Source organism: Gadus chalcogrammus, chromosome 17 (genome assembly GCF_026213295.1).
Source record: "Gadus chalcogrammus isolate NIFS_2021 chromosome 17, NIFS_Gcha_1.0, whole genome shotgun sequence".
Lineage (NCBI taxonomy): Eukaryota > Metazoa > Chordata > Actinopteri > Gadiformes > Gadidae > Gadus > Gadus chalcogrammus.
The window spans coordinates 3,821,984-3,845,433 of record NC_079428.1 but is presented as its reverse complement, the minus strand read 5'-3'; the positions used below and the strand labels follow the sequence as shown (position 1 = coordinate 3,845,433).

The window sequence follows — 23,450 nt, the reverse complement described above, 5'->3', positions numbered from 1 at the left end:
GTGGAGTCGGGGTTCCGGCGGGCCCCGGGGGCCGGCCCCGTGCACCGGCTGTACCAGATCAAGGGCAAGCGCAACATCCGTGCCAAGGAGGTGGAGCTGTCCTGGGCCAGCTTCAACAAGGGGGACTGCTTCATCCTGGACCTCGGGGAGGTGGGTGTGGACTAGACTGCGTTGCCAGATTGGGCCAGGTTTCCCGCCCAATCTGGCAACCCTGCCTGCAGTGGGCCTGCAGCCAGGGTTGCCAGATTGGGCAGATCTCGGTAGGATCGGGAGATTATGAATCGGATGTAACAAACTTTTTAACACATTTGGTCGGTTGAATTTCTTTCGATACCCTGGCTGTGTTAATGGGTAAATGGGTGAGGGGGGGGGGGGGGGGGGGGGGGGGGGACCCCTATGTAAGTAACCAGGGGAAACGCATGTTTGTTGATCCGTAAGTCACAGGGCTCTTCTTTGTCCGAACGGCCCCCCTGCAGACCATCCTGTCGTGGATCGGGTCCAAGGCCAACATCTTCGAGAAGCAGATGGTGCGGGAGATCGCCTCGCTGATCCGGGACACGGACCGCCACGGGAAGGCCCGCATCGTGGACATCAACGAGGGCGAGGAGACCCCGGAGATGCTGAAGGTAACCACGGTTACCGCGCCGTCGCCCGGCCGACGGCGAACAAGAGAAAACGGCTTCCTTTCATTTCCTCTCTTGGGTCAAAGAAGCGCTACGTTCTCTGCTGCTACAATCTGACCCTCTGCCTATTCTGAACCCACCCTATTCCCGTGATTGGCAGGTGCTCGGGCCAATGACGGAGCTTGGGGAAAGCACGCCAGAGGAGGACACCAAGGCAGACCGTTCCAACTCCGCCCATCTCTACAAGGTCTCTCTTCGCTCCGACCTCTACCTAGTATAAAGATCTGTTTTCTATCGAGACGGAGAGAGGCACCACAGAGTCCCGGGCCTATTGTTAGATAACTCTAATCATGTCACATAATCATGCTTCATAGGTTTCTGACGCCACGGGGTCGATGACCATGACCAAGGTGTCGGAGAAGTGTCCGCTGGACCGGGATCTGCTGGTGCGCGACGACTGCTTCATCCTGGACAACGGGGCCAACGGGAAGATCTTCGTCTGGAAAGGTGAGAGAAGGCTGCTCCAAAGTCCACCTGCTGCCGTCCGTCGAGGACATCATCGACCACGGTGTTAGCTGGACTGGAACACAAACCATCTCTTTCTCTTGGGTCTTTCTATGAGCTGGTCTCTTTCCTAGAGTTGTCTCCTATAGTCGTGAGTTATAATGATGCCCGCTGTTCCCTGACTCCTCCCTATTCCTGAATGATTGACAGGTAGTGGAGCCAATGCTGAGGAGAAGAGGGAGGCCCTAAAGATGGCGGATAACTTCATCCAACAGATGAACTACGACAGGATGAAGACGCAGGTATGCTTACTGCTGGGTCTTTGTTGTAAACACAATGATGCTGCATATCCCAAGCTTTCTTTGCTATAAAACTCTTGAATCAAAGATCTTAAATACACAGTCGCATCAGAACCACAAACACACACTTAAAACCCAACAAAGTGTTGATTGCGTCAGTAAGTCTGCAATAACAGCTTGTCTATTATTCTTTCTGTCTGTCCTAATTCACCTTGTTCATTAATTGACCAAAACTGATATCTGAATCTCAGCAGATTCTCAGCGGCTAAAACTCCCATTTACTCCATCAGCCTATAAAATGAACTAATTGCTGAAACGCTATACAAACTAAAAGGGTATTTTCCTTTTCAGGTGGAGATTCTACCGCAAGGACGAGAGGCGATCATGTTCAAACAGTTCTTCAAGAATTGGAACTGATGCGAGGACAAGATGTACACAGCTTCACGCACTCATGAGCAGAATATTAGGAACCCAACTGTTACCAAATAACAAAGGCGCCCCTTATGCATATCATGTTTTTTTTATATGTATATGAGTTCATGTTTGTGTATATATTTTGGTTAGACCGGTAGGGAACTCTGTGAATGAAGGCATCTGACACGGAGTTCTGCTTAACACATCATATCATTCATTAAAGCCCTGATTCAAAGATGCTAATCTTTTTATATTTTATCCGTTCAGCATGCATCTTCGAGGCTGTCAATCATTTTTATGAACGTGTTTGTTTTGGTGGGTTGAGGCTGCTCTCAGTTTCGGTTCAATATTGCCACGTATTCATGAATCCCTGTGAAAAGAATTATGTCAAGAAATTCATCGGTATAGAGTCAGTAAACAAAGAGCTGGTGCTGTTGCATCCTGATCGGCCTTTGATATCATTTAAGGGTATTCTCAAAGGTCTTATCTAGCCAAGATGACATTGGATGAAATGGTTGCGTTTTCTTTTGTACAATTTGTTAAGAGCATCACAGAAGTATTCTCCTGCAGAGAAATAATAAAACACAACGAACCACAAATATGAAGCTTGTTGTTCTTGCATTTTCCATATCCTATGCGAAACGTTTATCATATTCTCAAGTATTAATCCTTATGTTACAAATATTATCTTATTTTAATGGCAATGATGAACTCTGACCACTGGGAGTGGTCGAGAGGGCAAGCCACTACAGCGATGACTAAACATCAGTGGCGGCTCGCCTATAGAGGGCGCTGGGGCGCCGCCCTCCCGCCGACCGGACATCTTTTCTTTTTTAAATATCCTATATATTTTTTTTAATAATCTTCTCATTTTGAGAATTAATCTATTTTAATTGCATTCGAATAATGCATTTACTTTAGAATCCCCCATCATTAAATCTTCATTGACTTAGGCCTACATGTTCAACGTTCATTTTGGTGATGTCTTCTGTGGGGCGCAGTTCGTTCAGCCCCACATGCCTGAATTATTAGCCAATGGTTCCTCCGTTGCTAGGCAGAATAGTACATAATTTCGCCAATCAGCGTCGTCGAATTGTATGGCTTTGGGGCGCTCAAGATATAGCCCCAAGCGCAGTTCACCATCCACTGCGCGTAACCGCGCATTTGCCATTACCTCAGAGATCAGCAAGATGGCGACTTTGAGTACTGCTACCACTGTTTCCCTGTGAGTTCAGCTAGCCCCAAATTCAGTTAAGTCTTTGCTTATGAATCCCTTCGAAAGAAGAACATTTGCAGAAAAATTGCAAGTAAAAGAAAAAGCCAGAAGTGAACATAACCCAACAAGCAAGAGAAAAGGATAGAGCCTACAAGACAAGTTTTTCCAGAGTTTGGTTCAGGTTTGGCTAACTAGCTGTGGGTATGCCAATGCCATTTTTTGCTTTCCTCCTTGTATACTTTGCGTGTAAAATAAGTGCGTGTGATAGTTCGTGGACACAGACAGGGTTGACAGACCTGAAACATCTGTCGGAACGGAAAAAAAAAAACACGAGCGAGCAAGAGTGCATATGAAGAACTGTGTGAAGCTAGCCATGCTAGAGGTAAGCAACTTCTATTTATTCCACTAGCCTGTATTTCCCTTGAGATGGACACTGGTTGCAGACCCTCACAACCTCCCCCCACCCCTTTCAAGTGTACTGTATATAGTTCTCTGCAAACCTATGGTGGGACCAGGCCTTCATTGTGCATATTGTATATAGTCCTCTGCAAACCTATTCAGTGTACAGGTTTTAAAGATTTGCGTTTCCATTTGCGTTTCCACACCGCAGTAACTCTTGTGTTCCTCAGCTTATTTGAACCTCAATTTGAGTTTGAATATGTCGGTTAGAAATGTCAGTTGGAAAATACCAGTTATTAAAATGTATGCGTTCGCTTCGTTTACAGCCTTAATACTTTCATAGTGATGATAAGATGACAGATATATATTCGCCAACAATTGAATTAAAAGTGAATCAGTCATCGAGAGACGTCATAACCGAACCAGTTGAGACGTTCATTTGTTGTTTTTAGTTAGAAGATACATTATGCCAGATGAATTTAAGTGTGATCATATCTCAATATTAACAGTATTAATTGATATGTATTGCCGGTTTAACAATGCCGGCATGACTCCAAACACCTTCCCGTTAAGAAAAAGTACAAGTTGACCTGCCAGAGGCTTTAGCAAACGTTGTCCAAGTAGCAGTAATAATGAGAAAAGGAGTCTGAGCAGTGCTTTATTTCAGACGCACGTTCATCATACCTTGCTGACCAGTCCCACACTGTAATGCCGGAGCCTGGGTTTGACCCCAGGCTGACCCCCCTACTCCTTCTCCTTGCCACTCCATACATCACCCTAAAGTCTGGTTTAACATGGCTGCTCGTCGGTTTACCAGCCACTGGGATTAATATCTCTCCTGGTAACCGGGACCACACATGCTCTCCTCGTAAAGATGACTGCGGATGACATCTCCTACAATATCAGGAGAGAAATCCCTGCGAAACTGCAACGATGTCCGTTTAACCCTTTACTGCCATCCACAACGGTTTTAATTGGTGGATGAAACTGAGCTCAAAAAATGCCAAGGCAGTTATTAACTTCTTTCGGAAAGCGGGCTCTTACTCAAAACATGTGAATGGTTTTAATAAACTTGACTTGAATAAGTTGAGTTTGTTATTTTTATTCACATTGTATGTATTGTTTTTTCTCTATTAATTTTAAACACATTTAAACTCATTTATTGATTACTTCGTTTTTACTACGTCTCTATTCCCCCGGTGTCAAGCGCCTTTTTACAGTCGATAATATAAATACCGATGGCTAATAAATGATTATTATCTCGGTGTTCCCTAGCCTACCGCGCCATCCTGAAGCTAACAACTGTTTATCATCCCGGTGTTCCCCAGCCTACCGTGCCATCCTGAAGCAGCCACTGAAGAGCGTCCGGGAGATCCTGGTCAACCAGACCGCCCACATGCTGGCCTGCTACCGCAAGAACTGTGCCAGCCCCTCTGCCGCCAGCCAGGTCGGTGGACCACTGACCACGCTCCCAAATACAAGAAACTGTGTCTCACGATTTGATGTGATGTCGGTGCAGCTCTTCCCAGGGGTCTGACACATGTCCCGCAAAAGGCTGTGCAGAGTTTTACTTCACTGCGTAGTCCAATTCAAGACGCTCTGGATCCAAAGACGGAGTGTTGTTAAGACTCAACATGTCGTTTAAATGTACAATTAAATTCAGCGTATTTAGCAGACGCTTTTATCAGAAGAGACTTACAATGAGTACATTCATCAGAAGAAAGAGAAACAACATATCGCTGTCGGTACATTAAAGATATTCATAGAAACAAGTGCCGAGCAGTAATATGTCGTTGCGTGTCGATAATATTTGTATTCATTGATCCATTTCAATTTCGCTGGATTTTAGTTTGTTCTGTTAGCGTTGTATATATTTGGTAAAGTCTATTTATTCATAAGTGCCTTCAGGTCATTCATCGATCGGCTTAATAGTGTCATACCGTACTGGACATACATATTTTCTACCCCAACGAGACCACTGTAACATTTTACGCAACACGACGTACAAATGTAATGTACGGCCCAATCCCATTTCTACCCCTTAACCCTCCCCCTTGTTTTGAAGGGGTAAGGGGAAGGGGTAAGGGGTAGAAATGGGATTGGGCCTAAATGTAATGACTTCTCTGGCTGGTCTAATGGACTCCTCTCCATCCACCCCCCCTCCTCCAAGCTGATCCTGCCCGAGACCATGAAGGTGTTCCCGGTGTACATGAACAGCCTGATGAAGACGGCCCCCCTGGTGGGCAGCACGGAGCTGTCCACGGACGACCGCGCCCACCAGCGGCTGGCCGTCATGGCCATGGGCGTGGAGGACACCCAGCTGCTGCTGTACCCCCGCCTCATCCCACTGGTGAGGGGGGGGGGGGGGGGGGTTCACCGAGGGGCAGGGGCTGACTCTGACTCGGCTAGAAATGGTTTTGAATGGAACTCAGTGGAACTCAGTGGAACTCAGTAGATGATGGTTTTTTCGATAAAATAGATTTCCGATCAATTGTAACGTTTCCGATCTTTCCGCAGCACAACATGGATCTGGAGGGCGAGGCGGTGCCGTCGCCGCTGCGCTGCTCCGAGGACCGCCTGTCCAACGGCGGAGCCTTCCTGCTGGAGAACGGCCACGCCCTCTTCCTGTGGCTGGGCCAGGCCTGCCCCCCCGAGCTCATCCAGGGGCTCTTCAACCTGCCCTCGCTCGCTCACCTGCAGCCCAACACGGTCAGCAACGCCCGCAGGCTCCCCTCACCCTCAAACTGACCACCTGTTTGGTGATCAGTCAATTCACCGCTGATCGGGTTCAGTGTTTCAGTGTACTTTGACGTTTAAGATGCCAGACTTTATAGATGGATATATCTTTTAATCGATAAAGTCTTTACATCTAATATAACAGAGTGATAAAAAAGAAAACACCATCTATCTATTATTTGTTACCATCTATCTACATTTCATCTTTTATTTTTGTTTTTTCAATTACAAATAGTTTGAGAAAGGATTCACCCATATGTTGTCGAAGCATTCCCTTGTTTCACAGAATGTTAAATAAGCTATTAACATTAAGCGAGGTTAAATTCCATTCTTATCAGCGTAATTTAACACTTACTGTAGCTGTTTATGGGTAAAGAAGCAACGGTGATGGACCGTACTAAACGCCCTATCCATTGTATGGGTCTGTAAAATGCTAATCAAATCAAATGTATTTATTAAGTTCTATGTTTTATTTATGTTTTTGTCGTGTAGTAGGTCGGCTTCGTAACGTCCACGTCTCCAGAGTTGATCACCGACAGCTCTAGCCACTGCGCCACCTTCAGTTAAAGTTTAAAATAGACTTTACAATTCACATAGCATTGTTCACTTGAAATTGATTATAATATCAGTTGTTCATATCAGACAGACAGTTATTCGCACTCATCCATTCACCCACATGGGTTCGATTCCGGCCTAGGGCTAGGCCGGAATCGAACCTATGTCTCCAGAACAGATAGGTAACAGCTCTACCACCTGTGCCACAGAGGCACCAGCAAGGTACTGGTGAGAGGTTATAATTGACTTTACAGTTCACTTGAAATTGAGCATTGTAATGTATTTTGATTCCAGGGAAAGTAATCTTGGCGTGAGCTGAACCCACGAGTCATTGGTGGGACTTATGAAGGTCAGTCCTTAAAGACGTCAGTAAACTCCACTAGACCACATACATCCTGCATTTGAGAGCACACGATGTTGATTAGAAAATCCTCCTGTGTCTGTCTAACTTGAACTACCAGTAGAACTTCTCAGACTGTGTCTCGATGGAGCAAGACGCCGTCTGCGGTTGAAAAATTCAACCGAGATCTGACGAGCTGGGTTCAAGTCCTTGCTGGGTTTGTGTATTTTTTACCAAACAAGAGGTGCCTCTGTTCCTATCTGTTCTTGGGACATGGGTTTGTTTCCTGCCATGGGCAGTTCGTGGGAACAACTGTCTAGTGAAGGGATCCATTCGCTCACACATTCATTTCGAATGACTGTCTGGGAGAATGGATGGCTGGAATGAGTGCACTCATTCACAGCCATCCATTCATTCCGAATCACTGTTTGTGCTAATTGATTATTGTGAATTAAGTCATTCACAGTAATCAATTCACACAGACGGTTATTCGCACTCATCCATTCACCATACATTCATTCCCACAAAACCTGCCCTGGCAGGATTCAAACCCATGTCCCCAGAACAGATAGGTAACAGCTCTATCACCTCCACCACAGAGACACTGGGTCAGACTTAATCAGAGTTCATAATTGACTTAACAATTCACAAGAAGCAATGTCACATGAAATTGAATGTCAATAATATCATTCTTATTAGCGTGCGGGGACTCGAACCTGTGTCTACAGAGCGTTAACCAACAGCCCTGACCGCTGCACCACCAAGACTCCTACCAGTACATGTTTGGAGGTTATACTTGACTTTACCATTCACATGATAAATCCATTAAGGTACCTCTTGAACCCTGGTTCTGAGCAGGGCACCTGAACCTACATAGTGTCTGAACGCTCATCTTCTTAATGGCCGTGCGAGTGGGGACTCGAACCTGCACCTGCAGAGTGTTAACCCACAGCCCTGACCACTGCACCACCAAGACACCTACCAGTACGTGTTTGGAGGTTATACTTGACTTTACCATTCACATGATAAATCCATTAAGGTACCTCTTGAACCCTGGTTCTGAGCAGGGCACCTGAACCTACATAGTGTCTGAACGCTCATCTTCTTAATGGCCGTGCGAGTGGGGACTCGAACCTGCACCTGCAGAGTGTTAACCCACAGCCCTGACCACTGCACCACCAAGACGCCTACCAGTACATGTTTGGAGGTTATACTTGACTTTACCATTCACATGATAGAGAACTAAGAGGTATCCCTTGAGGTACTTATTCCAGTTGAACCCAGGTGTTCAAAAGAGGATAACAACTCCTCTCGCTGGTGCCCGTCCAGAGACCTGCGGTGATCAGGTTGAAGGATAGAGTTGGCTTCAGGTTGTTTTTTTTCCCAGACGCTCGTCAAATCGTTTTTTGTTGGACGTCGCCCTCAGCGGGACTTGAACCAGGTTCACCGCAGTTCATGACCGATGGCGCTCCCCGCGGGGCCTCGGAGACAGCTGCTGTATCGGCGTTGGTTCACTGCGATGGTCAACAATGAACCAAGATCTTATCCCGTAATCGAAAACATCGAAGAATCTCGTTTGGAATTTCCAATCATTCATTTCCAATCTGTCAGTCATCTTAATGGTTGTAGCGCTCTCCTTTATGCCTCGTTGCGTTTGTGTGTGGCCAATACACAGGTGTGTGTGATGTAAGCCTACATAACCAAGCGCTATCTTCGACTGCATAAAGGCGGCATGACCAGTGATCACACGATGACGTCTGGAGAAATAAAACATTTGGGTTTACGGTCAAAGATATTGTAGTGATATAAAGGACGATGTCAAAGCACTTCCCTGAAGGGGACAACACAGCAGGCATAAGGCCAAATGTGAGCGTCTTGGTCTTTTAGTGTTAAATGGAGAGAGCAGACGAAATACGAGCACTGATTGATCCACAAGTGACGAGTTCATTGTGCCGATGTACGCTCTGTGACGCCTGCATCTGCGTCATTTCAGGGAGGCCACTGAAAAAGCCGAAACTGTCATATCAATAGATAGCAGCACACGTACATATGCCCGTGACACAGGCATATAAGACGGCTGTATTCGATTATAGCTGCTGGATCTTGATCTTGCCACCGAGTCCAGCTCATAAAAAGCAGAGTCCAAGGGTTGCTTCTGTTACAGGAAGGGGGCATAAAAAAGCTTGGATAGAAAGCGTTCGCTGTCCACTCCTTCCTACTGCCGGAGCGATCAGCACTCTCTCTCTCTCTCTCTCTCTCGCTCTCTGAAAATGGAAGAAGGTAGGAGCATGTAGGACAGGAATATTGAGTTTTGACCAACTTCTTATTTTTTTGAAGGACAAACATTCTGACGTGTTGATCTTATTGCATAGCGATTACTTTTCATTTTTTGTTTAAGAAAGAAAGAACAACTGGTGTTTGTTTGTGTGTGTGTGCGTGTGTGTGTGTGTGTGTGTGTGTGTGTATGTGTGTGTGTGTGTGTGTCTGCGTGCGTGCGTGCTTGCAGTTCAATAATGCATAATAATAATAATTGTAAAATACAATGTAAAATATAAAAATACAGTTTTAAATACGAAACACACACTGTCATTTAGCTCATACTGTTACAATTTAAAGTATTCATTATGTTCCGCACATTTTGTTGCATTATAATGAAACGTGCATCATTTGACAGGAACAAAGCCAAACCATTTTGAGATGAAGAGCATTCTGAAGAAGAAGAGTAGGTTTTGACTTTACACTTCCATCCCGTACAGTAGCCAAAGATTGCCTGATTATGATCTAGCGATAACTGGCGGCGTGACTTAAAGCATTATCAATGTATGAGAGTTTATCATAGGTCATTCATATCAAGGCGGCCATTGTTAAACCCCATAGGCTGTGGCTATAAAAAAAAATATTTTTTATTTTATTTTTTTACTTTAAAACTTTTTTCAAATGAAAAAGAGTTTAATGTGACCTCTCACCTCCGCCCACTCAGACCTGAAGGGGGAGAACTCCACCCAGAGCAGCTCCATCGGGGCGGTGAGATGGCCCCAGAACGAGATGTACGTCCAGCAACACAGCTCCGCCCCCAGCCGAAAGACCTCCACACCTGCACAGGTACGCCGCTGAACACGCACACACACACACACACACACACACGCACACGCACGCACGCACGCACACAATCATCGTCAATAGCTGCAATCGCAACTCTTTAGTCGTTCTAAATAGATTTTAAATCCAAATACATTTTCTATTTCTTTTATGTAAAGTCAGTGTGACATAAACGTCAAACGCAGTTCTACATTCCCCCCGTATTTCATTTAATTAATTTAAAGTCATGTTCGGCCTTGTGGCTCAGTGGTCAACACTACTGCCTATCAGACTTTCCCTCAAGGTGTCCTCCAGGCCCTTGTCTCGGCCCCCCCATCCCGCCTCAGCCCTCTTTAGGGGGGGACTGGTCATGAGCAGGGGGTTCTGGCTAAAGCCCCCCCCTGTGTGTGTGTCCTCCGGCAGAACCCCCGACAGAACGGCCTGAAGGACCTCCGCAGCCTGCAGGATTGTGTGGAGTTCATCAACGACTGGAAGGCCCAGGTGGACCACGTCTGTCAGGTAGGAACACCCCGGCCCCGAAACCGGTACCAGCCGGACCAGGAGATTCAAGATTCGACAACTTTATTTGTCATAACCACACACGCGTACACGGACACACCACGTACAGCAAGATGGAGTTCAACAGTCGATAACAGTCATCGTTGACGGTTTACCAATCGAAATGTTGAAACAAATCGCACAGTTTGATGTAATTGTATCAATAAAGTGGAAAGCTTTTGGCAAGCTCTCAATTCAAACTCCTTTATTTACACTTTAAGTGGTCCCACCTTCATTGGGATGGAAGCTTTACTTCAGTGACTGTGTCTAATGATTCACATTTGTATTCAAGATTGAAAAAGGGGCACAAACGTTGATATACTCGTTGCTATGGGAAACTATGACAGGCCTTTCTGTTTGCGCATCGAGGGATTACATGGCATAACCGTGGAGATGACAGGGCATAACTGGAGGAGACGACAGGGCATACTGTAGAGAGGGCACTGATAAGAGTTGGGTTTACAGCCTGGCTGAATGACTGCTGCCGAAGCTTTGCGGAGCTGTAAACAACCCCGGGATAAAAAGGTCTACGGGCAGGATAGACGCCCTTTCCGAGAAACGATAGCCTATCTGGGAAAACTAAAGGGAAAGTGTGGAAAATTAGAAGTCCAAGCATGAATACTTAAAAAACTCACAGAAGAATTCACAAGCCTAAAGGTGCTAGGGGTGAGATTTAAAAGCATTCATTTTGGTATAATTTGTATATAAATGTAGATGTATAAATGAATGGTATGAATGCCATGGCCATGTGTCTGTTCTTCGGGAGAATATCTGAATATCATTTCTAGTTGACAGTGCATTGTGCAACTGTGAGTGCATTTCGATTTTAGACCGCTCCCGGCTCATTCCTTACCAATCAGGTCGTCTCTGGCTCATACCTGACCAATCGGGGTGTCTCTGGCTCATTCCTGACCAATCAGGGCGTCTCTTCCCATCTATCCTACCTGTGTGTGTCACAGGCAGCGATACTTCCTTGTATCTGTGACCCGCCAGGTTGGCGTCAGTGCGCCTAGTGAATTAGTGAGTGTATGACCATCAGTGACTAATACTTGATGTTTCTGTATCACAGCAGGGCAGCGGGCGACCAGAGGACGGCGGCGCCGGCAGCACTACCGACGAAGGACGGGTGGAGCGCAGTTTGGAACAGAGCCGCCAACTCATCCTGGAATGGGCGGGCGAGCTCCGACACATCGACGCGGTGAGGGCCGTTAACAACGCCGTTCTAATTAATAATCTCGCTAAACGACGGACCACCCTGTAAGATGCTAATTATACAACTTCAGTTCATACATTTTTTAATCAACATTACTGAGTAGGAATAACTGAGGTCTGAGCGGTCAGGAGAGTTGTAAAGGTTTTAGAAAATTTGATGGTGCGAGGGGCGTGGCCAGGCTGTGCAGCCAATAGAAAGCCTACACTCTGCAAAAGTGTTTTCCGCCGGAAGTAGCAGACATCTTGTTTTACAGAGAATTTCCCAGGTTCATAACTTAAAAAATAGCACAGAAACTTTTCACATAAACGTATTCGATTAACAGGATTGTGTGGACTGATGTGTAGGTGTAAACAAAACTCCCCTCTGTGTGTTCAGCTGCTCAGGGACACGCCTACACCCACGCCGACGGCAACCAGGGCTGAAGAAGAGGAGGAGGAGGAGGAGGAGGAGGAGGGGCCGAAGGAGGAGACTCAGATGAGGATCATGCGATGGGCAAAGGAGCTACAGGACGCCTCAGTGGTGAGGACTTAAAACTCAACACTCACTCAGACCCCGCCGTCCTCACGAAGCCCACCGGCGACCGTTCATCCAGCAGCCTATTGGCTCGTGGCGGGTCAGGTGACCTGACGTCAGAAAGCTGTAGCTGCGATGCGCTTTTATTTTGAAAGGATGTCCGTCAGGGTAATAGCGTTGGTCGTGGTTCCAGATTTGCGGCATTGAGCGTGAGGAGCTGGGCCAGATGTTGAGGCTGCTTGGGCAGAGGAAGAGGAAGCTGGTCCACCTTCTTCCTCTGCTGGAGTTCATCACCTGGTCGCTGCTCAAGGAGGACCGCACGGTGAGACCCGCACGACAATGCACGGACACGCACACACACACACACATGCACGCAGGTGCACACATGCATGAACACACAAACACACACTTTAAGGTCCTCTTAATTCAGTCTAAAACACACACACAAACCGCACTGTAAAAAAAAAAAAAGGATACATTTTACTGTGCAGTCTGTGTGCGTGTTTTTGTAGAACTTATATAATTATTATAATGTAAGAAAGGTTTCACTTGTTGACTTGAGATGAAGCAGTTGGGTGAAGGTTCAAAGAGAGCCCGGAATAGTGGTTGCCAGAGATAACAACATGTTGGATGTTATGTCATGGCTTCAGGCACTAATCCAACACCATGAGGGTGGACCCTTATCTCAATGGTTGTTAAACGATCCAACAAATAAGAGGGTTTATACAGGTTTCTATTGATAAGAATAGCGTGCAGAGGTTTGTTAGAATCTGTGGATGAATCATTGAATCAAGTCACTGCTTACACTGCAAATGGTGATACATCATCTCCAATACAAACTGTTGACATATCATGCAATGCACTCAAAACGTAGAATCCTCCCTCACAACCTTTCAACATTGGACCAAAAGGTCAAAAGGTTAAACACTGGGCAAGTGCCAACAGACCCTTGCAGTCGATCAGAGGAGGGGGAAAGTTAACTCAGTCCAACGACCTACCTCACAGGAGTTCCGTCTCCGTAACGACTTCTAGGACGGATATGAATAATTATTCATCCTTCACAGAAAATGATGCCGCAGTTCTGGTTGCTGGCCAAGCAGCGCAGCTGGGAAGCAGGGGTTGCCCGATACATCCCCAACTCAGGTGAGTGTTCGGTCCCTGCAGACCAACACTTTGGCCCTTCTGACTTTCCATCCACGGTGCAGAGACCTGATGCTAGTTTTTCTCCGTTCCATTTGGACCTTTTAGTCTGGAGTTGGATCACCAGTGCCACAGGTAAGACGGAGCCACAAACCCATCACACCTTTTGACACAGACACTTGACTGATGGGTGCATTATGTGCGGCGGCACCTACTTTATTCAACCCCTCTGATGCAAAGATGTATTGCATTGGATTGATTATCATGAGCCTGGAGTCGACAAATAGACGGCTTTTACTCATTTAATTTTGACCTGAGACCCTGTATTCACAAACCTTACTATCGTAGTGCATCTGTCCCCTCCATGGGTTACACCCATGAGTTTAGGATCCCCAACCCCCCCACACACACACAACCTTTTAAAATAAAACAATTCAGTGAAAATGTTGATAACGGCATTTGTCGAGGTGATAAGGTCAAAGGTCATAAAGGCGGCCGCCTTTATGACCTTTGACCTTTGACTCCGCCCGCCCCCCCAGCCGACGTCACCCTGGACCCCATGACCAACAACCCGTGGCTCCAGATCTCCGAGGACCAGCGGGGGGTCCAGGAGGGTCTCGCCCAGGCCCCAGACCTCCCCTACAGCCCGCAGCGCTTCACCGGCTGGCCGGGGGTCACGGGCTGGGAGGGCTACGGCCGCGGGCGCCACTACTGGCAGGTGGACATCGCCAACACCGGCGTCTGGCGGGTGGGCGTGACCGCCGTCGACGCCAAACGCCGCGGGCGCGTCCCCATGTCGCCGCGCCGCGGCTACTGGGCGCTGTGGCGGAGCGCGCAGCAGTTCTACGCCTGCACCGAGCCCGAGCCCACCCCGTTGCCCCTGGCGATGGCGCCGCGACACCTGGGCGTCTATCTGGACTACGAGGAGGGCCAGGTGTCGTTCTACAACGCCAAGACCCAGACGCACATCTTCACGTTCACGGGGAGCTTCCGGGGGAAGATGTACCCGCTGTTGGCGCCGCTGGACGGACGCACGCGGCTGGAGGTGCGGCCGCCGCCGCCGCCGCCGCCGCCACAGCTGCCACGCAGGGGGTCCGTCCTCGGGGAGCTGAAGTGAGGGAAGGCGGGTTTTTACCGGGAGAACGCCGGGATTGCGGTGAAAGGGAAGGGGACGCGAGGCTCCGGGCGGTTCATGGATAACGCCTTGGGACACTTCGGGACTGCTTGGAGGCTATATGCTAGATTGGATTATGCCGGGGACCACTTGGCGTCGAGTTTAGAGCTTCCTTCTCCAACACTGAATTGCTCAGAGTCATTTTTTTCCTGCTCGCTGAAGATTTTTAATCAAATTTCACGAAAGGCTAAATATTCGTTTGCTTTCAAGGAATCTTTTCTTGTCGATAGCGGAAGACCAAAGGCCGACAGGATTGTAGGTAGACGGCGATTAAAAAACATTTCTTTATAACACTGCTTTAATTTACGAATTTGTTATCTAGAAATGATCTACGCGTAAAATAATGTGGTAGCCTATATGTGTATATATTTTTGGATAAACCAAAACCACAAGTGGAACCAGCCAAAGTAAGCTAGATTTTGAAGGTATACAACCGAAAAAATCCCACCACTCCCTTTGAACCTCCCACTCCCTCTTAAAGGGGACTTAATATACCACCAGGTGTGAGTGTGATTAGCCTTACAAGCCGTTTCGAAAATCTGCCTAATATGACATCACTAGTGGGTGTGTCCACCTAGATCTGTGCTGGATAGATCTATTGACCAGCCTACCCAGTGGACTGAAGTAAACATTGCTCATCTATCCAGCACAGATCTAGGTGGACACACCCACTACTGATGTCATATTAGGCCGATTTTCGAAACGGCTTGTAAGGCTAATCACACTCACACCTGGTGGTATAATAAGTCCCCTTTAATACGTGACTAGTTTCTGATCTTGCACAATGAGTGCACGGGCAGAGTGCGCACAGGTAGCCGCTAGAAAGGTTGACTGACAGGTAGGCCATCGTATATTCGTGCCGAATCAACAGTTAGGACAGGCTTAATCGTTGTAGATACCTGAATTTATTTATTGAGTGTTTGAATTTTGGATTGCTGTGATAACTTACAATCGCTGTACAAATATTGTCCAATAAAGCTGCATCTTATTTGTCAACAGATTGATGATTAAAAGATCAAAAGATTTAAATAATAGGCCAACACAAATACCCAACCTGAGGTCAAAGATATTTTCAGTTGGTTAGCTTGGGTCTTTGCTTTCCTTTAAAGGAGACATATTACACCACCAGGTGTGGGTGTGATTAGCAAGCCGTTTCGAAAATCTGCCCCATATGACATCACTAGTGGGCGTGTCCAGGCTAATAGGGCTAATCACACTCACACCTGGTGGTATAATACGTCTCCTTTAATGAAAGGCAGTACCTTCATTATCCAGGTATATATCAGGCAGTTAGTAGGCCTATGTCATAACTGAGCAGGCAGGCAGGCACGCAGATTGTTAAATCAAATAATCTAAGAAGTATAAAGAGTAAAGCTGCAAGCGGCAAAAGCAATTATAACTTTAGAATCTAGACATTATGAGTTGCTGTCCTAATGTAATGGAACGTTTGCATTCCATACTTTAATTGTTGAGCGGGCTCGAACAGAAGGATAATGCTGCCCTCCACCAGACATCTGGTGGAACTACAGTTGTATTCCTCAGGCGAAACCTGACCAAGAAATGATGCATCCAGTTTATGACATAACAGATCCACTTTGGAAATCATGAAGTCGTTGCCAATTATTTATTTATTTTTTTGTCAGACACTTTCAGACTTTTACCTTGTTCAGCTCGATTCAGGGGAAATTAGTAAGACATTATTGACCAAGAGTGACCATAATAGCAAATCTTGTTAAAATATGTATTTATTGTCAAATTATTGAATTGTAAGCCACTTACAAAGCTGATCTTTACAAAGTCCAATGCACCCAAGTCTTGTTTATCAACCTGGAATGATCTGTGTCCTGATCTACTGATAATCTGCTTAGTATCAACCAGACCCTCGGATCAAAACGAGTTGTTGTCTTGGTTTGTAAACATACGAGGGTCCGCCCAATGCAGGGAAAATAAAAGTACCAAAAATCGATTGCATCGATTTGATTGATTCCCTTGATTTGAGTGAAGGTGAGAGTTAGCGCGGCACTACTTTGCCCAAAGGATAAATACTGTCCCATGGTGGACATCCGATGAAACTATAGCTGTATTCTTTGTGAAAACGTACAAAATGATTTAGCAAGAAAACAAATAACAATTTAAAAATATGCATTTCTGGACCAATTCGTTAAATGTGTACAATAATATATATAAATGGAAAATACTTTAACATTAGAGAACAAAGCAGTAAAATAGTCCACAACCGCATCAATTAAAACAAATAAAACCTTGATTTCTTTCACTGTGCAGTTTTGTCGAGAGGTGACGTCTTCCACTCGAGTTTCCAGGACACTCCGTCCAACACTACACCGAACTCCTCCCTCAACTGAAACACATAAACGACGCAACTCAGGTTTGTCCAATGAGGACACTTGGGGTTTCATAGGCTAGAAATGGGGAAGCCCCGCCCTAAAGCCCCACTGTGATTGGATTGTACCTTCATGGCCTTTCATACCTTATTGAGTACCTCATCCTTGGCGTCGCTTTCTTCGCAGTCTTGCCCTTGTGAAGAACACATCATGGACAGTGTGACTTCACTCTCGCTCCCGGCTGAGGACAAAGGAGGTGTACGACGGGCCGGTCATTTGCATGTCCGTGGTGTAATGTAAATACACGGCCGTGCCTTACTTCTGGATAGACGCTCGTTTTGTTTGAAGAACAGGTTGTAAAAAGGGGTCAAAACTAGCCTGGCTAGAGCCAAACTGTATTTTGACACACACACACGAGCCCACACGCCAATTGTATGCACACACACAGGCACCCACACAATCGCGTGAGCACACACATAGACACTCACACACACTCACACTCACACACACACACAGTAAAAAACAGGATGCAACTGAAAACGGTTGCACACGTTCATTTGTTTGATTTGTATTGTCGATAAATAAATAAATGACTAACAGCTCTGTACATTCCTATAAATCTCTCCTTTATTTTAAAGTAACTTTACTCCACACACACACACACACACACACACACACACACACACACACAAAACAAGCACAGTTGAGCAGGAAGAACTCCAAATATTCAAAACAAAAATAAAAGGGTCTGGCTAAAACAAACAACATCAAACCCTATGTGTTGGTGCGTGCGTGCGTGCGTGCGTGCGTGCGTGCGTGCTTCCCGGCTGACTCACGTGTGTATTCTGTGCAGTCGGCTGGTTCGCTCTCCATGGGGCCGGAAACGGTGATCACCTGGAACAAGTAGCGGGTGCCCGGGCGCAGGGGCCCGACAGTGAGCTCGGTCTGGCCCCCGGTGAGGTTGACATCTTTGAGGTGGTTCCAGAATCTGCCGTCGTACTTGACCCGGAACCTAGTGGTTGGGGCGGTTTGGGGCGCCGTCCACGTCAGGGTGCCGTTGCTGCCTTGAAAGGTGATTTTGAGGTCCTGCGCCATGACCGGTTCTAGATGCACACACACACACACCCACACCCCCGCACACACACACACACACACACACACACACACACACACACACACACACACACACACACACACACACAAATGTGATCGATGTTAAAAAGGATTTGTCGCAAATCGGGTGAAACGGTACCCACTGGTTGATATCACACGTTGGAGTGTCCATCAAGACGTCTGACTGACTGACAGACCGACAGATGACTCACGGGTGTAGTTTCTGCGGACGGTCGGATCGCTACTGAGGTCCCCGGCGTGGGTGGTGACGGTCACCTCGTACTGGGCGGCGGCGTACAGCATGGGCAGGGTCAGGAGGAGGTCGGTGGTGTTGTAGTGGGTGGCGTTTACCGTGGAGTTGTGCAGCCAGACGGACACAATGAAGTAATTGTAGGAGCCGTTGGGGGCATCCCAGCTGGCCTCGATGGTGGTCTCACCGGCGGTCAAGACCAGGTTTCTGGCGGGGTCTGGAACTGGGGGAGGGCCGGGGGGGGAGACCAGAGGGGGAGACAAGAGGAGGGAGACCGGGTTGGGGGGGACCGGGGGAAGTGGGGGACAATGAGCTACTGCTACGCAAATCATATCATCTCAATCCGTTTAAAAAAAAAAAAAAAAGAGAGGCGGGCCCAATTCAGTGAAAAGGTTTTTCATTCGAAAAATTGTCATTTCGAAAAAAGACCCGTATGGACGCGTCCCCCCACCCACCGATGAAGCTGTCGATGGAGGCCGCGGCCCCCTTCAGAGACCCATACAGCGTCCGGACCGTCAGCCTCACGTTGGTGCCAGGAGGCAGTTTGTGCACCTCCACCTGCTTCTCGGGGTGCTTCACGCTGTGGTTGCAGAGCTCTCTGTAGGGGGGGACACAGAGACCAACCAACATGGGTTCAAACCTCCACAGCGTGGGCATTGCCCACCGACGCTCATGCACACCGGTGTGGGGGCAGTGCAAGCTCAACGTGGGGCTCTCCAAGGGCTGTGCACGTAGGGACATGAAGGAACAACGCACGACTATGAAACGAGAAGGGGGATGTTAACATTACGGGTTAGGGTTAGGGTTAGGGTTAAGGGGGGGGGGGGGGGGGGGGGGGGGGGGCGTATAAACATCAAGAAATGTGTTTGTATGTGTGTTAATATGGATTTCTCTGTGTTTGGGTGTCGTTTTTTACATGTTAGGGATGCATTTAAAAATAATAATAATAATAATAATAATAATATGTGATCACAAGAAAATTAAAAATGTTGTCAAATAAACGTAAACATATGTTCATGGGCGTCATGAAACAGAATCAAAAGCTGTGGGGGCAAATCCGTATTACAACTATAAAGAGTCCTTCTACATTATCGAAGAACTCATGAAATAAAGACACACGCAATCTTAATCGACGGAAGTTTGACGACGCACGATTAAAAATAGGCCTGGATTTTTGAGCTAAGTTGAATTCACACGTTATATTCACACACACACAGAGAAGAAAAGAAAAGTGGACTGTGAGAATACTTTTTGGTTTGGATATCCATAACAACCACATGGTATCCTTGGGCGGAGCCCTCGTGGACCCATCTGAGAACCAGAGAGCTGTTGGTGATGTCTGAAACGTTGAGGTCAGTCACCACGCTGGGCCCTGAGAGAGAGAGAGAGAGAGAGAGAGAGAGAGAGAGAGAGGGAGAGAGAGAGAGAGGAGAGAGCGAGAGAGGAGAGAGAGAGAGGAGAGAGAGAGAGAGAGAGAGAGAGAGAGAGGAGAGAGGCCGGAGAGAGGAGAGAGGGAGAGAGGAGAAGAGAGAGAGGAGAGAGAGAGAGAGAGAGAGAGAGAGAGAGAGAGAGGGAGAGATGCGATGAGAGAGAGAGAGAGGAGAGAGAGAGAGAGAGAGAGAGAGAGAGAGAGAGAGAGAGAGGGGAACCATCCGATCAAAACTCCCCTCATTTTCAGAGGAGAACTCGGAACGAGGGATCCGTCGTTCCTCTTTCTAGCTGTTAGGAGCGTGAGTCTGCAGAATGAGTGCCCGTGGAACCCTTTCAAACTGCGACTGTGAATAAGCGTTGTCCGATTGAAAATCGACTTCACATCCAACCCAAATTCTGAAGCCCTGATAAGAGCACAATGTGCTTAGCATCACAAGTCAGCTTTTGGGGCTACAATGTTGTTTTTTAACCAAGGAATGGGCGTTAGAATAAAGTTATAACATTCATAAATTTGATGTAAAATTATAAAAACAGAACATATCCTTGTCTCTAATAATTCTCACAAACTTCGTCTTTCCGAGTCTATTTGAATTGAAACTAGGTGTGGCTGCGCTTGCAGTCTTTTTGCATTCGCAACCACTCCCTACTATGTATGATGGGGAGACTCCGGCGGTTCTCGTCCCGACTCAACGAGAGGCCTTGGAGGAAAGGGGCCCGTCGCCATGACGACCCCGAGGGAGGCGGCAGTCGGCGGACTCACTGGTGAGCACGGTGATACTGGCTTTCTCGCTCTCCACGTCCCCGGTGACGCTCAGCACGTACACCGTGTAATTATTGCCGGGGGTCAAACCCTTGACCTCCGCTTCTTCCTGGTCGGCATCTTCGCACGGTTTCGTCTCGACCCTCACGCAGTACTTTTCCAGGTTGCCCACGGGCCGTTCCCAGCGCAGGGCCGCGGAGGACTCCGTGTTGTTCTCGACGGTGAGGTTGTACGGCGTCTCCGGCTCTAAAGAGGAGAGCGTGATTAACATGTTAAACGGATGTTTCTAATAAAATGTTTATTTACGCCCTGCGTCGGCAGACCTTGTTGCTCCGTAATGATTTCGAAGCGAGCGTTTTTGAAGAATAACCTCTGAGGAGATCCTTGACTTATTATTGGTACTTATTATTATATATATTATTGGTTATTGACTAAAGCAGTGTCGTAGCAGTCTGCATTTATTACTTGTTTGATGCAATGTAATATTATTGAGATTGCATTCAAGTGTTATTAATAGTTCAAGCTTTTAGGTCATTCCGCTGTCTAGATGTGCACAAAAAGTATGGTTCGATGTTGTGATAACTTTAAAAGAAAAGCATTTGGCTGCACATTTGAGCCAAATACATTGTCTTGAATGACAAACTCATAAACAGCATTTTCAAAAAAAAAATCACTATAAATCATTTGTTATTTGATACGAGGAATTAACTCACTGGTGATGAAAGAAATATTCTGCGAGTTCAGTTCCCGGTCGCACTTCACCGCGAACACCCGCACTTCATATTTGGTGCCTGGGGTCATGTTGGATATTTGATAGGGAGAACTATCGACGCTAACGTTCAGGGAACCACCCCCCTGCACTTCCACGCGGTAGCTGTTTATATTCTCAGACGGGGTCGGGGTCTCCCAGCTCAGCGTCGCGGTTGTGGCGTCGCGGTCAACCGAGGCGATGCCATAGTAGCGGTCTAAGGTGGATATGAAAGACACATGTCAAATATATTACTGATTAACTATCAATATCTCCCATATTAATGGCGGATAGAAAGATTAAGAGTGTGTGTGTGTGTGTGTGTGTGTGTGTGTGTGTGTGTGTGTGTGGGGGGGGGTATGTAAACAAAGAGAAGTGGCCCAGTGATCAAGTATAAACACAGATAAACCCAATACCCTTATTTCTTTATTTTCTAATAAAATGACATGTCTTTTTAAGAGCGAGATTATCCTTACCATCATAGCAGATATAAGGCAACTCTGTATTGCAGTCTTCCTCCACCCAGGGTCCGAAGTGGTGCATGGCCACACAGTCCTCTCTGACGTATTGCGGCGTCGTTAGGAAAGTCATATCAGAGTAATACGTTTGCGTAAAGCTACTGGTTTCACCTGAGGCCGTTCCAGTGAAGCCACTGCTACTGGTTTCAGGAAGGGCAGTGTTGGTTAAAGCTGTCTGTAGAGAATCACCTGAGGCCGTTCCAGTGAAGCCACTGCTACTGGTTTCAGGGAGGGCAGTGTTGGTTAAAGCTTTCTTTTGAGTATCACCTGAGGCCGTTCCAGTGAAGCCACTGCTACTGGTTTCAGAAAGGGCAGTGTTGGTTAAAGCCGTCTTTAGAGAATCACCTGAGGCCGTTCTACTGGTTTCAGGAAGGCCTTTGGTGGTTAAAGTAGTCTTTCGAGTATCAACGGTGGGAGCAGCGATAGTGGTGCAGGGTTCCACAACAGGGGGCGGGGGTTTCACGGGGAACCAGTTCTGGAAGGTGATGGGGTCCCCGTTGGCCCAGGCAGACCACGGCGCATCCGTCTCGTTGAACGTCTCGCGGAGACCGATCCACTGCGGGCTCTTGGCCCCCTTTACCAGAGCGAAGCCGTTGTCGTAGCTCATCGTCACCAGGTCCTTGTAGCACACCTGAGGGCGCCAGAGGGCCGAGAAATCGGTGGTCATGCGCATTCGACACTGGGTTCCAGTTCATATTGCAGCGTTTTTTGGAAGATAATATCCCCTTCATCTTTTGTAAAAAAAAATAAACAATTAATGTTGCCCCAATTACAACAATTCATCATTTGTGAAACACACCAGAGAAAGGAAAAGGCATATTGTCATTAACCTTAATGATTACGTTTCCAGGTAAATCAACATCTGATGTATTAACCTCATTTTCACTGACTTATTTATTTTAGAGGTCTATGCGGTACCTGGCAATGTCGCCTCGCCTCAGCCCAGGAGGCATTTCTGGACTGGGGGAAGAACTGTCTCTCGGACCAACACGGCGACAGCAGTGGAGCTAATAAATGTATCAAATATAAATATTTGTATTGAAAATAGGTCCCTCATTAGTACAGCACGTATACAGTAACAATTAGAATATAAGATTCGACAAACAGCCGTTTCGGATCCCAAACTTACCGATAATAAAAAGTATGGAGACTTTATCCATCTTGGCTGCTCAGGCCGGTCAAAGTGCCCACGGTTTCAATCCTATCCCAGCCTTGTATGATTCAGCATCCGACTTGATTAACAAAATAATATTAAGCCGCTTGGACGAATGAACGCCGAATGAGTCTGGTTGGCTGAACAATGTGGTATTCATGTTGTACAGCTTGGTATCAAGATCACAGTCTACCTGGTTTTGCATTGGTCCAGCCAACATGCAAAGCAGCAAGGGGAAATAACGTGCTAATGATCTGCAGTTTGTGGCCGGTCCCAACATCTAGCGCTTCCAAAGGTCACACACCATGTATACATCATTTGAAAGATACCTTTCTTGGTAGGCAAATAAAACAAGAGTAATGCAGCGCACATA

General features: G+C 46.9%; 4 protein-coding genes across 6 annotated transcripts; 3 read left to right on the top strand and 1 right to left on the bottom strand.

The window, feature by feature from the left end:
• Nucleotides 1–6: 6 nt before the first annotated feature.
• LOC130370198 (macrophage-capping protein-like) lies at nucleotides 7–2,469 on the top strand. Its single transcript, XM_056575915.1, has 6 exons — nucleotides 7–150; nucleotides 477–626; nucleotides 784–870; nucleotides 998–1,130; nucleotides 1,338–1,429; nucleotides 1,778–2,469. The coding sequence occupies exons 2-6, from the start codon at nucleotides 525–527 to the stop codon at nucleotides 1,841–1,843; spliced, it is 480 nt and encodes a 159-aa protein (XP_056431890.1). The 5' UTR covers nucleotides 7–150; nucleotides 477–524; the 3' UTR covers nucleotides 1,844–2,469.
• Nucleotides 2,470–3,008: 539 nt separating this feature from the next.
• On the top strand, nucleotides 3,009–6,563 carry LOC130370191 (protein transport protein Sec24D-like). Of its 2 annotated transcripts, XM_056575908.1 has the most exons (4): nucleotides 3,009–3,438; nucleotides 4,784–4,902; nucleotides 5,626–5,805; nucleotides 5,973–6,561. In XM_056575908.1, exons 2-4 carry the CDS (start codon nucleotides 4,852–4,854, stop codon nucleotides 6,201–6,203), a joined length of 462 nt encoding a protein of 153 aa, XP_056431883.1. In that variant the 5' UTR covers nucleotides 3,009–3,438; nucleotides 4,784–4,851; the 3' UTR covers nucleotides 6,204–6,561. The 2 variants fall into 2 exon arrangements, with proteins under 2 accessions (XP_056431883.1, XP_056431882.1); XM_056575907.1 differs by lacking the exon at nucleotides 3,009–3,438 and having other exon boundaries at nucleotides 4,351–4,902; nucleotides 5,973–6,563.
• Nucleotides 6,564–9,617: 3,054 nt separating this feature from the next.
• si:dkey-219e21.2 (E3 ubiquitin-protein ligase TRIM39) lies at nucleotides 9,618–15,244 on the top strand. Its single transcript, XM_056575802.1, has 9 exons — nucleotides 9,618–9,808; nucleotides 10,067–10,188; nucleotides 10,588–10,683; nucleotides 11,792–11,920; nucleotides 12,311–12,454; nucleotides 12,642–12,770; nucleotides 13,513–13,591; nucleotides 13,697–13,723; nucleotides 14,128–15,244. Exons 1-9 carry the CDS (start codon nucleotides 9,784–9,786, stop codon nucleotides 14,703–14,705), a joined length of 1,329 nt encoding a protein of 442 aa, XP_056431777.1. The 5' UTR covers nucleotides 9,618–9,783; the 3' UTR covers nucleotides 14,706–15,244.
• Nucleotides 15,245–16,040: 796 nt separating this feature from the next.
• On the bottom strand, nucleotides 16,041–23,396 carry LOC130370072 (receptor-type tyrosine-protein phosphatase eta-like). Of its 2 annotated transcripts, XM_056575730.1 has the most exons (11): nucleotides 23,054–23,396; nucleotides 22,843–22,931; nucleotides 21,883–22,555; nucleotides 21,372–21,623; nucleotides 20,659–20,904; nucleotides 19,716–19,839; nucleotides 18,923–19,065; nucleotides 18,430–18,690; nucleotides 17,941–18,207; nucleotides 17,251–17,345; nucleotides 16,041–17,121 (listed from the first exon to the last, which is right to left on the bottom strand). In XM_056575730.1, the coding sequence occupies exons 1-11, from the start codon at nucleotides 23,082–23,084 to the stop codon at nucleotides 17,035–17,037; spliced, it is 2,268 nt and encodes a 755-aa protein (XP_056431705.1). In that variant the 5' UTR covers nucleotides 23,085–23,396; the 3' UTR covers nucleotides 16,041–17,034. The 2 variants fall into 2 exon arrangements, with proteins under 2 accessions (XP_056431705.1, XP_056431706.1); XM_056575731.1 differs by lacking the exons at nucleotides 22,843–22,931; nucleotides 23,054–23,396 and having other exon boundaries at nucleotides 21,883–21,965; nucleotides 22,036–22,125.
• Between the last annotated feature and the right edge of the window lie 54 nt (nucleotides 23,397–23,450).